The following is a 13,587-nucleotide window of genomic DNA, read 5'->3' on the forward strand; positions in this document are numbered from 1 at the left end:
CATTAAAATGGATAATGCAAGCTATTAGATTAAATTAAAAGTCAAAAAACAAATCTCGCCAGAAAGACAGATCAAAGGCTATACCGAAATTATGCTAGGATGTAATGCTTTTTAGGCTGGATTATAGGAGAGCCAAAAGGGTTGCAACTTGCAATTGGCTTGGAACCTTTGTTACTGAAAGTTCAAAGTTGATTCTGATTAAAAAGCAGTGCACATCATCAATGTGCGGATAACCTTTCAACAAGGAGAATTGTTTTGTCTTAGATTAAGAAATATACAAAAGTAGAAACTCATCTACAGTAGCTATGCACAAGATAAAAGTAGCTAATCAACATAACTGGAGTCTCGTTTAAATCAAGAGTTATTCAGAATGTTTACGATGTTCACCCTACAAGAGTTAGTGATCTGTTGATTCGATATGGACAAATTCATTGTCTACGTAGCAAGTGATTTCTTGCTTGCGTCAATCGTGTGATTGCTTTTGTTCAATAATGACGACATTCCCCTTATGAATACATGTATCATACAACATGAGTATACATAAATAATTACTAATACTAACTTTATATGCTTAGTCAGATTTTACAGTTCATCTCCTCCTTTTGTTCAAGAGCTCCACCAGCAAGCATATACTCTCTGCCATGAAGTTATTGCCACAACATTAGCATTTCATTCATTGAGAAAATAACAAAGCAAAAATGTGAAATAAAAATGAAAGGGGAAACACTGTATCATAATAGGTGCCAGCATTTACTTTAAAGAAACATTTAACAGGAAGCCCCAACTCAATACAAGAATATGTCCAGTTTTACCATAAAATTTTATGCTCTTCCACCAACCCTGACAATTGTTTTTCCTTCCAACAATGAATTATAAATTGTTGACTAATAATCTTTGCCACATCCCAATAAAGTTAATGATACTCTAATTGAGTTGCAGTTTATTTAAAAATCATAAACAACACCCATATACCTAAGTCTTCCACAAAGGCGCGCCAAAGCATCTGATCCAGTTCTATATGCAATATCCTCAACCTTAGCAGCATTAGATAAAGTCATACTATCTGCAAGTACAAACTCGCATAACTCCTTTAATGAATAAGCATCAGTCAACACAGCTGAATGACCACCACCAGCAGCTAGTTTCCGAACCTCCCCAACACACCTGTGATTTAGTAACTTTAACATAAAAGCCCATGTGATCAAGAAGAAGTCACTTCAAGTTACTAATACATACCAGTCAATTGGTGATGGATACCAAGCATATGTACATTTCTCATTTGCTGCCTGACCATAATTATTGTAACCCCATCCATGAATTCGACCATCACTCATAGAGACAAGGGTGTGAGAATACCCACATGCAACAAGTTGCACACCTTTAGGAACTACTAAAACTGGAATGTTTCGGAAAAATGTCTGAGAGTCATTAGCAACACACGAGAATAATCCAGTTTGGGGGCCAAGCCCTAGCTGCCCAGACCGACCACCACCCCAGGCATAAAGTGCTCCTCCCTGAGTTACAGAACATGTGTGTACACCGCCACATGCCACGTCCTTTATGAAAATACCATCAAGGGTAACTACCCTCCTTGGCAGTAACTCTTTATCCCCGTACTGGAGTGAAGAATGCCCAAGCTGGCCCATATTTCCTAGCCCCCATGTGTAGCTGCAAGATCCAAGGACAAAATATAACAAGTGATGAAGTATTATCACAAGCACTCAAATTTAATAACAAATTATTGATAATACTGCTTATGGATCCCCAAATACATATAACCAGAAGAAAATCCTTACATGGCCTGGAAAGATACATGTAAGTATGAAGAATCCATATATCAAATAAGCAAAAGGAACTAAACAAAGATTGAGACCTTCTGTGCAATGAGAATACACACATATACCAGGTAGAAGAGACGAGAGGGGAAAGGAAGGAACCCAAAAGTTCTACACAAATTCATCAGGATAAGGTTTACTAATATAGATTTGGACTGCAAAAGAAAACTTTTAAATATTTAGAATAGTACACATCTAGCTTTTAATACCTACCCCCTGCCTCCCAACCACAAGCACCCTCATTAAATCCTAGGTTCACAGTTGACGTGCAAGATTGGAAGGAACAAGATCAATGAAGAAAAAGAACCACCATAAAACAGTCAAATATCACAATAGTAAGTGCTAATAGCAGCACCATTAAGGGAGGCTTGAAAGTTACAACTGTGTTAAGCAAAGACAAAGTAATGGTCCTTGCCAATGTTATGATTTGGAATAGAACACATGATACCACCTAAGAAAAGATGTAGGAACTTGAGATCTCAGTCTCAAGAATAAAACAAAATCTTAACTCCAGTCCTGTAACATGTGAATATTACTAACAATTGCCACTTCAGGGTGGGGGCCTCACTGTAAGCAAATTACACCTATTTATGAATTATGATGCATGCACATATGTTATACAACAACAGCAAACAACAATGAAAGCCTTATCCCACTAGGTTTTAATGGAGCTATGCCTATTAAAAAACATAGCAAAAACCACGATTGCAAGTCAATAGAATGACAAACCTTGCCGCAGACATTTTCAAACAGAACCTACATAAAACTAGGGACACTCAATGTATAATATAAAATGGTTGGCTCCAGGTATGTATAACTACAGTCAACTAGAGTTTTTTTATGTATAACCAAGCCAAGGGAATAGAAACTTGCATAATAGATGCAGCATTTCCATTGCATCTTGTCTCCTGAAGTGAGATTCCCTAATGTGTCATGCGGAAAACCACAATTCTCATGCTTAAATTTATAACTATCTCCATCTAGTAAGTCCTTCAAATCACTTACACCTCGCCCTTATCAGAAATGACTGCTGTGTGGTACTCCCCGCATGACACTTTGGCAATCTTCACAAGCTCAGGGGCTTCATCAAGGAATTTAGCATAAGAACTTATAATACAAGCCCCCTGTAGTCCTTCACAAGTAACACCTCGGCCAAGTTGACCATATTCATTGTAGCCTGGTTTATGGAAACAGTGAGAAAACCCTGATTAGTAGGTGGCAAGAAACCCCCCTTTGTAAGTGCTCAAGTTTTCTTTCCTACATTTAATGCTGTATAAATTTATAAATCTTCATCCATGTCGATCAATAAAGGCAATCCTTGACAAAAAATTTACAAATCATATATAAATAATATAATTTTAGAAAGAAAACTGTAAACAAAGAATGAAATTACTGAGTTACCCCAAGCTTGTAGTAGGCCTTCCTCAGACAAAGCAACCACATGGACAGCTCCACAGGACACTTCACGAATAATCTGCAAGTGTAATCATATAAATGATGGGAAGATAGGAAGTAAGCAAAAACAGACAGAAAATTGTAAAAGAATCCTATTCCATCATTTAAAAATTGTATCCCTATTAAAAAAGGAAGAGAAAATAATCATTTTACTTTGCATTTAATAAAATGAAATTAAACTCTACAAGAATGGATTCACTCATATATCATAATTCCCAGCAAGGCTACAAAGAAATTAGGCAAAAGGAAATGTTATGAAATAATTACATTCACTAAAGCAATTGCATCGACCAAAGGAATATATTTTGTTCGTAGTGAAAAAAAGACTCTGAGCATATTACAGAGTTTAGAAGTAAGATATAAACTATATAATAAGACAATGTTTAAAAATAAAAACTTAAAATCATTGTTAGGCATGGCAATAAATCATGAGTAACAAATATGCAAGAGAAGAAGTATCTAGTATGCAAATCCAATCAACAATCAGATGTGATGGCATGGTTGACTCTCGAGAAAAAAGGCAAATGAGAAGATGAAGCTTCGAAAGAGTCCATTCTAAGTATACTTTTCCTTTGTCTTTTTGACTCCTCTACACCTTGTCATGGACAAATAGCAGTAGGTATGTACTTAGGTCTATTTACATCTAAATAAGCCAAATAATAAAAAAAAAAATACAATCAAATAAATGACACATAATTTGTTTAAGTCGTCATGAATATACATGCAAATACGTGAGTAAGTGCTCAAACATATATACTTACAGTATTAGGTTTGAATGCCCCCCAGAACAACCTTGGAAGATTCGACCCCTGGAATACAAACAATATATTGAAGAAGAAAAAGATGGAGTGTTTTTGACATATTAAGAACATTGTATTAACCCTTTAAAAGGTATTACCTGATTTTGCCCCCACACCCAGAGCCTTCTTGTGGAGATGGTACCGTCATTTTCATGAGGTTCAGCAATGCAAGCAGAACAATGTGCTCCACAGGATACAGATTTTACAAACTCTGACTCTAATTGCTTTACTTTTTCTGGAAGTTTCCTTCGCTCCTCAGTTCCATCACCCAATTGACCAAAGTCATTAGCCCCTAAGATATGGGATATGTGCATCAGTCTCAGACACTTAGCACTTTTGTGTTTCCTAATCATTTGTAATATACACTATTAATAATAACAAACAAACAAACAACTAGATTGTGTACCTCTAAAGTACAAATAATTCATTAGAAATTTATTTATTCAGTATCCCTTTGAGTGCCTAAATAACACAAGCACGGAATAAAAATCAGGCGAGGCAAACAGTCCCAACACTACAAAATACAGTACTTGAACGAATGCATGAATGAACAATGAGTAAAACACACAAGAGAGTAAAAAAATCCAAACCCCAAGTGAAGAGTGAGCCATCAGAGGCAATCGCCGCCGTGTGCTCCCGACCACAGGCAACATCCAACCAGCGCGCATTGGTGCCAGCCGGACACCCAAACAGCTCAGGAGGAAGCTGTTTGGGAATCCTCAACTGATCCTCTTTCCCCTTTCTACCTGTCTGCCCTGATTGATTGTACCCCCACACATAAATGGCACTCTTCCTTGGAACACTCACGGGTCGAATGGTCCCAAAAATTGCATCAATATCCATAATTTGTTTACCTTAACATACAAAGACCAATAAGAGCAATTTGTAACAAACAACAACTAAATGGAAACAAAGTCCAATAATATTTCAATGATTAAATTAAACCAACGAAGAATAAAAAATAAAAATGAAACTGAATTTGATTCTACCTTCTATATTATTATCCTAGTTTAGTTTCTAGGAAATTGGGGGGAAAATAGCAGCAAATAGAACTCTTGTAATTAGGATGAAAAAATGAAAGAAGCTAAAAAAGGGAACGATTGAAACGAAGAAAGCTGAAATTTAGGGAAATATGGAGTGAGAAGGAAAAGGGAGAGGATAGGGTTCGAAATCCATTGCAATTGAATGAATGAGAGAGAGAGAGAAGCGTAGGATACCTGAAAATAAATGGGTGAAAAATGAGAAGGAAAGAAAGAAGAATGCTTAACGCACACAAATGAAGAACAGAACGGTAGACTCAGAGGCAGTGGCGGGTATCAAACGCTTTTTAGGAGACTTTTCCGGTTATTTAACACCATCAGTCCCTCACTGGTCACAATATTGGAATTTTCCAGATTACAATCACAAATACAAACCTCTTTTCTAGATTATAATGTTAATGAAAATATGAAAATAAAAATATATAATGAAAAAGATTCCGGTATTTAGAAAGAAAATTCTGATTACTATTATTTAAACTAGTTGAAAAAGAGATACTCTCTATCTTTATTTTTTAAGAATAAAAAAGAAAAAATAGTGGCAGTAATTTTTTTAGGAAAGATGAAAACCGTTAAATTTTGAAAGTTAAGAAAAATAAAAATAATTATATATATTATAGGATAATTTAAAAAAAAATATGTACATAAAAAAAATAATTATCTTTATTAATAGTTATAAATAGAAGAATTTTGTTTTTCATCCAATCACGTGCAACGCATGAATCGACTTACACGTAATTTACATAAAAATTGCTTTATCAATATATTGTAAACCATACACATTGTAGAAATTTATATTTTCTATGAATAAAAATTTATATAAAATTAAACTCTTATTGTAAACTGTTTGTCATCATGATAACTTTCTATAATGACAAGTATTGATAAAGCAATTTTCTTTTCTTTCTTGGAAGATTAGTATGTTTGTTTGTTTTTCAATTATCTTAAACATTTTTCATAAAATAAAAATAGCTAAAACTTTTAAAATAAATTGAATAAAAAAATTAAAAAATAAAACCGTGCCTAATAGTAATATAGGCTTGACTTAAGTCATGCTCTGGAACCTTTTTATTTTGTGTTATAATAACACTGTAACAGTGTAACCTGGCCACCTTATTATTAATGATCAATTGAAAACAAGAAGGAATTAGCTACCGAGAAGTTATCTATGCGCAACCATTTGATTTTGAAAGGATAAACACGTTTTCCATCTCCTCCTTTTCACCAAACGTGAAACGCGTAAATAAAATGAAGCATAAAGAGAACGTGCTTAGGCTTATCTATGATATATGAATATTGGAGAGGAGTAGAGGGGATCAATGTTTTTGGTAGTGACAGCCACAGTTAATCACAAATTGGAACTATGTTTCTGAAATGTTTTGGAGACACAAATTCATCTCGGAGACAGTAGTAAACAACAATAATAATACAAGAGCTGTGCCATCAGTTTTCTCGCGGATATTAGGAAATCAACCAACAACTTTGATAGCAGACTAATTCAAAGAAATGTAATTCTTAAGGATTCAGAACATTCATAATTATAAGAAATTAATAAGACATTTATCTTTGATTTTTTGAAAAATAAGATAAATAAAAGGTAAAATTGCATTTTTAGTCTCTCAATTTGTCTTTAATTTTGATTTTAGTCTCCTTTTAAAATTTTATCTCATCTAATAAAAACATAACACATGATTGTCAACATTCATTTGCAACCTCAACGTTCAATTCTAGATTGGGAGATCAAAATTGTGTGATTGAATAAAATAGAGGAACAAAATTAGTCAATAATTTTAAAAGAAAATCAAAATTAAAATTAAAAATAAATTAAGGAACCAAAAATATAATTTTACCTTAATAAAATTTAGTTTCTTTTAAGTGTTCTTTTTACGTTCATAATGACTAAAATTTTTGAAAGAATTCTTTAATGTCAAGAAGAAATCTTATTTGATTGACTTATTTCATTGAGTATTAATCCTTTTATAATTACTAATCACGTCAAATATAATTATTTCTAAAAGGTATTTCAATTTAACCTAATCACATGCCATGCCATTAATTCTTACAAGTGAAAGATTAGGTATTGAAGTATATAAAGGTTGTCTTGAGCATGACGATGCTTCAGAATATAGAGTTGCTCTGCCAGCTTCGTCACCCTAATATTGCCTCTCTTATAGGATTCTGCAACCATAAAAAAAAAACAAGATTGTTGTGCAAGAGTACATCTCCAATGGATCTTTAAGTCAACACCTACCAGGTGGGGATTTGGAAGCACTGTCATGGAAGAAAAGGCTAGAGATCTGCATAGGAGCTGCGCGTGGACTACACTACCTTCACGCTGGAGCCAAGCGCACCATCTTTCACTGTGACATCAAACCTTGCAACATTCTTTTGGATCACAACATGCAGCCAAAACTTGCAGGTTTCAACTGTAGCATACAAGGACCACATTCTATGTCAAAGCCAAAACCAATTCAAGCTAATGTTGTTGGTAAATATTTTTTTTATTTAAAAGCTTACTGTGATGAACTTTTGTCAGTTAAACTAAGCTAATACATTCACTTAGGTACTTTTGGCTACACGGCTATGGAGCATATTATTGATGGTACAGATAAATGTGATGCTTTCTCATTTGGTATGGTTCTACTAGAAGTTGTGTGTGGAAGGAAATATTTAATACACCCAAGAGAAACAGAATTTCTGGAGAAACCTATTGAGGAAAAAAATTGATCCGAATATCAGAGGAAAGATTGCACCCGATTGTTGGAAAGTCTTTAAAGATATCATTGCAATTGTAACTGCATTTTCTCGTAATTACTCGCAATGTAAAGGTTTATTTGACTCACCGCGATCACAACTGCAATTTAAAACCATGGCTACGACTATAAGATATCATTTTTTTTGTGTCCAGAGTTTTTAACGTTTTCTTTATACGTTATTATTAAAATCAAGTCAGCAACCACGTTTAATATGTGAAAAAGTAAGGAAAAATATTCTCGGAATTTATTTTACTAATTTCTTCAACTTATTTATGAATCCAAGTAAAGGCCCTTGCTCAGAAAGTTTCCCCTAAGGCCCTAACCTTTTCCTTAGTCATGTTGTGTAAAGTTGACTTTGTTATTTTGTGGAAATGAACCCACCTTATTAATTGAAAACTGAAGGAAACTACTGAGAAGTTATCTATGTCCACCCCAACTTAGATAATGAATGCACAAAAGCTGTCCTCATTGACCATTTATTTGATAATTTATGTATTAGTCCAATTAATGTAAGAAAAAGGAAGCAATCTCGTGGAGAAGGTACTACACATTTTCATCTCTAGTTTCTTACGAAACCGCATAAATGAAGAAAAACAGGACAAGCTTAGTTGCAAAGAATTGTGTCAGAATTTGGAACTATGTTTCTGAAATGTTTTGGTGACTCAAATTCTTGTCGGAGACAGTAACCAACAGTAATAGAAGAGCTGTGCCGTCATTTTTCTCATGATGATCTTAAGAAATCAACGAAAAGCTTTGATAGAAGCAGACTAATTGGACATGGAAGATTCGGTAGTGAATTATATAAAAGTTGTCTCCAACATAATGGTGCTTCTGATTATACAGTTGCAGTGAAGCGGTTCCAAAACCACTGTGTCGAAAAGTTCAAGAATGAAGTGGTGTTGCTCTGCCAGCTTCGTCATCGTCTCTCTTACAGGATTCTGCAACGACGAATATGAGAAGATTGTTGTGTACGAGTACATGTCCAATGGATCTCTAAATCGACACCTACGAGGTTAGGATACTGAAGCACTGCCATGGAAGAAAAGGGTAGAGATTGTTGGTAAATATTTGTGTTTTAATTTAAAATTTATAAATATATATTAATTTTATTTTATAAAATAATATTTATTTTAGATTCTCTTAAGATCAAACTAGTTCGTTATATTTGTTGTGACAACTGTAGGTTGATTTTCCAACTGTCATAATTCTAATCTCTTTTTTAGAAATGACAGACTGAGAGTTCTGGTTTCTTTCTGCCAAAAATTTATCTCTTTCTTTTCCTATACAAAACTTAATTTTTGTGAGAGCAAGAGCATTGGTATTCATAAGGTTCGGGGATCCTTTCGCCACGATCGGAACCAACGGGTTGTCGTATCTTGGGAGAGGAGCGCAATCAGAATTTCTTACCCGTGCAGTGGGGGCGTTTTCTCTCTAAGGATAGCGTTTACGCGCTTCAACCCAGGATATATCTTTCTTCCCTTAATTTATTTTCTTGTGTTTATTGTATGTTATAATGCATTTTTCATGTGCTGTCAATTAAATTTAATTTGCTACTGCTATTTTGTTATTTAATTCAAGACTGTGCATCTTCTTCATATTTATTTTCTTTCATTTTTTATTTTATTTTCTAACAGTCTTAGAGAGAAAATTGTTTTAGAGAGAAAATGTTTTATACTTTCTTCTTGCATAATCTTTTCTACAGTAGCATGATGTTGTATCAAAATATCTATAATAGATATGATTGAGTTCCTTTTTAGTAAGTGTGAAAAATTAATGGACGAAGACACAATGTATTATGCTTCATTAAAAATGTTTTATTATATTATTTCATTTCCTTAAATTTTACATAAGTGAGAGATTGTTGAAAATTATTTTCTTATAATTTGAAATTTAAAATATATTTTCTTCATTAATGATGGTTTTGAAGAGAAAATGCTTTTAGAATTAGTTTATGTGAAAAACTAAAAGCATACTTCTAATTTCATTCTTATATGATTAGAAAACTATCTTTTACTTGGTCAAATGATCCTGTGAACACAAGTCTTCAAAATCAGGACATTTGTTGTTTGGTTTTTAATTTTTATTGTTTAACGTTATTATTTCTACTGCAAGTATTTTGTTGTTACATGTTGACTGATTGTCTCTTTATTTATAACTCATTGATAAAAGATAAGCCTGTGAAAATATAACACACAAAAATAATAAAATAAACACTTTGGTGAAACTTTATATTTTGCATGTCGTATTCTTAAAAGAGTACCTTATAAACAAAAGAAAAATCTTTATGAGCTATGGAGAAAAAGAGAACCAAATCCGAAATATCTTAAAGTGTGGGGGTGTCTAGTAAAGGTTAATATCCCTATTAATAAGAAAAGGAAAATTGAAAAAAAATATTAATTATATTTTGTTGGATATTTTTTACATAATACTACTTATAGATTCTTAGTTATTAATTCAGAAGTCTCTGAAATTTCTAATGGTACTATTATGGAGTCTAGAGATGTGACTTTCTTTGAAAATATTTTTTCTTGAAAAATAAATTGTTAAATTTTTGTATGGTTTGAAACAAGCTCCAAAGCATTGACACAAAAGTTTGATTAAGTTATTCTTTTGTATGATTTTCAAATTAATGATAGTGATAAATGTGTGTATGTGAAACAATTTGATGATAATGGATGCGTCATTTTATGTTTGTATCTGGATGACATATTGATATTTGGTAGTAATATGAATTTCATAAATGATGTGAATTTTTTCTTGTTTAGAAATTTTGATATGAAAGACCTTGGTTGTGTAGATGTGATTTTGGATATTAAGCTTATAAAGAAAAATGATGACAAGACTTTTACCCAAACTTAGTATGTTGAAAAGCTATTGAAGAAGTTTAATTATTTTGATGCGAAACATGCTTTTACTCCTTATGACTCATCCATCAAGTTAAAAAAAAATTGAGTAAAGGAATTTCTTCACATAAATATTCTCAAATTATCGGTTCTTTGTTGCATTTGACAAACTTCTCTAGGCCTGATATTGCATATGCAGTTGGTAGATTGGAAAGTAATTGAGAGATTTAGTGATACAAACTTGAAGTTCTGATTTTGATGACATAAAATTGACAAGTGGTTATGTCTTTGCTTTAGATGGTTGTGTAGTATCATGAAAATCTACTAGACAAATTATTATTTCACATGAAAGCAAAAATTATTGCTTTAAATACTGCTACTAGTGAGGATGAATTTCTTAAAAATATATTATGTGATTTGTCATTGTTAAATAAGCGTATACCTCCAATTCCAATGCATTGTGATAGTCAAATTGCTATATCTAAAGGGACAAGCAAAATTTTAATGAAAAAAAGAAGACACTTAAGAGTGAGACATAAGTCTATAAGAAATTTGATTTCTCATGATGTCATTTCTCTTGACTTTGTCAGGTCAAAAAATAATATTGCGGATCCGCTTACAAAAGGGTTGATGTGTCAACAAGTATTTGAGTCGTCGAGGGGAATGAGATTAAAGTCCATTATTTAGTTACAACAATGGACACCCGTCTCCGTGTGATTGGTGATCCCATGAATGGAGTTCAACGGGTAACAACGAAATTGTTTGTTGACTAAAGTACACCAAAATGAAATTTGACGGAGCTGTTCCGTTTCTCATTCCTATGACGAGGCGTATTATAAATTGTGACAATATTAAGGTTGAGGTATTTATATATGTGTATTTTTGGTAAAAAAAAAAATACCTCTTAATGAATCCGATGACAATTATTGTAGGGGTGGGGGTCACAACTCACTCTTTGAGAATTCACCAAGTGAGTGTGGTGGTGGGGCCGCCACTGTGAGATATGGGCTAATCTCTAAGGGACACTCACGAAACAAGATACAAGCGCAAGGCCGTGTAACGCGCTACCACTGATTAGAACCTAATTGAACGCCAATATTGTAGGGATTGTGTACTAAAGTTCGGTTAAAGAATATGTAGTTCAAGACAATCAAGTCACTACATTTTTCTCGGATGGAAGTTCATAAACACTAGGTATAAGGCTCAAACCCGGAAGGTTCCTTATACCGAAATACAATATCACATGCTCTTTCTCTTATATTTTTATACAAATTATCTTTTAGAAAATATATTTTAAAATTTTAAATTATGTGGGGGAATGTTGGTAAATATTTGTGTTTTAATTTAAAATTTATAAATATATATTAATTCTATTTTATAAAATAATATTTATTTTAGATTCTCTTAAGATTTTGTTTTAATGAGTCAAACTAGTTTGTTATATTTGTTGTGACAACTGTAGGTTGGTTTTCCAACGGTCATATTTTGTTGTTGTAAAATGCCTATATATATCTCTGTCCTCTTTTCTAGAAATGACAGACTGAGAGTTCTTGTTTCTTTCTGCCAAAAATTTATCTCTTTCTTTTCCTATACAAAACTTAATTTTTGTGAGAGCAAGAGCATTGGTGTTCATAAGGTTCGGGGATCCTTTCGCTGCACACGATCGGAACCAACGGGTTGTCGTATCTTGGGAGAGGAGCGCAATCAGAATTTCTTACCCGTGCAGTAGGGGCGTTTTCTCTCTAAGGATAGCGTTTACGCGCTTCAACCCAGGATATATCTTTCTTCCCTTAATTTATTTTCTTGTACTTATTATATGTTATAATGCATTTTTCATATGCTGTCAATTAAATTTAATTTGCTACTGCTATTTTATTATTTAATTCAAGACTGTGCATCTTCTTCATATTTATTTTCTTTCATTTTTTATTTTATTTTCTAACAGAGATATGCATAGGAGCAGCAAGTGGACTACACTACCTTCACACCGACACTAACAACATTCTTTTGGATGATAACATGCAGCCAAAACTCACAGATTTCGACCTTGGCGTACACGGAGCATGTTTTATGTCAAAGCCAAAACCAATTAAAGTAGAGAATGATATTTATATGGGTAAATAATATTTTATTTTATGAGCTAACACTCACTGCAATTTTTGTCACTGAAACTAAGCTATTACTTTCACTTATGTCTTATAGGTACTTGTGTCTACATGGCTTTGGAGCATCTCAGGGAGCATATAGTCACAGATAAATCTGATGTCTACTCATTTGGTATAGTTCTACTAAAGTTGTGTGGGGAAGAAACTTTTATGGCATGGCAACAAGAGGAAAACTTGGCTGAAAATCTGTTGAGAGAGAAACTGATCCTGATATCAAAGGAAAGATTGCACCAGAGTGTTGGCAAGTCTTTATAGATATCACCCAAAGATGCTTGAAATTGGTGAAGTAGCTAGCTAGATATCACATTAATCCCCTATGCTGATTATAACTTATTTGTCCAAAACCAGTTTTCCCCTGGAGTGAAACTGAAGAAATGTACTAATATTTACCCGTTGTTAGCCTTATCTAATAATGTCATCAAGATGGGAGTTTAAATTGTTCAAACCTGTCTGATTTCTAAACTTTGCTTTGCAATAGCTTCAGCTAGTTTCTTGCAAGTTGAAGTAGGTCATGACAGGCAAAGTAAAAAAAACATAGGACAGAAAAATGCTCATCTTAATTCTTAAGAGAAAAGATTCACCATAAAAGTTTGGCCACAAACCCCTTTGGCCTTCACAAAGTAAACAAACTTACGAGATAATTTATTCGAAGTTTGGAAACTCCATATATCAACTTATTTATGAATACAATTAAAA

The 13,587-nt window shown here is 33.2% G+C and overlaps 2 protein-coding genes and 1 pseudogene across 5 annotated transcripts; 2 read left to right on the plus strand and 1 right to left on the minus strand.

The window, feature by feature from the left end:
* Positions 1–317: 317 nt before the first annotated feature.
* Positions 318–5,484, minus strand: LOC114397622 (ultraviolet-B receptor UVR8-like). 4 transcript variants are annotated; one of them, XM_028359754.1, is made up of 10 exons: positions 5,308–5,484; positions 5,080–5,144; positions 4,681–4,944; positions 4,189–4,382; positions 4,052–4,099; positions 3,237–3,309; positions 2,841–3,012; positions 1,237–1,668; positions 973–1,164; positions 318–636 (listed from the first exon to the last, which is right to left on the minus strand). In XM_028359754.1, the coding sequence occupies exons 3-10, from the start codon at positions 4,931–4,933 to the stop codon at positions 576–578; spliced, it is 1,425 nt and encodes a 474-aa protein (XP_028215555.1). In that variant the 5' UTR covers positions 4,934–4,944; positions 5,080–5,144; positions 5,308–5,484; the 3' UTR covers positions 318–575. The 4 variants fall into 4 exon arrangements, with proteins under 4 accessions (XP_028215555.1, XP_028215554.1, XP_028215556.1 ...); XM_028359753.1 differs by lacking the exon at positions 5,080–5,144 and having other exon boundaries at positions 5,308–5,483; XM_028359755.1 differs by lacking the exons at positions 5,080–5,144; positions 5,308–5,484 and adding an exon at positions 4,497–4,552 and having other exon boundaries at positions 4,681–4,820.
* A 1,744-nt stretch (positions 5,485–7,228) lies between these two features.
* On the plus strand, positions 7,229–8,044 carry LOC114397433 (annotated as a pseudogene).
* A 727-nt stretch (positions 8,045–8,771) lies between these two features.
* LOC114397434 (probable receptor-like protein kinase At5g24010) lies at positions 8,772–13,146 on the plus strand. Its single transcript, XM_028359469.1, has 3 exons — positions 8,772–8,895; positions 12,672–12,842; positions 12,929–13,146. Exons 1-3 carry the CDS (start codon positions 8,772–8,774, stop codon positions 13,144–13,146), a joined length of 513 nt encoding a protein of 170 aa, XP_028215270.1.
* The last annotated feature ends 441 nt before the right edge of the window (positions 13,147–13,587 follow it).

The sequence above is a fragment of the Glycine soja genome, chromosome 18 (genome assembly GCF_004193775.1).
Source record: "Glycine soja cultivar W05 chromosome 18, ASM419377v2, whole genome shotgun sequence".
Classification (NCBI taxonomy): Eukaryota; Viridiplantae; Streptophyta; class Magnoliopsida; order Fabales; family Fabaceae; genus Glycine; species Glycine soja.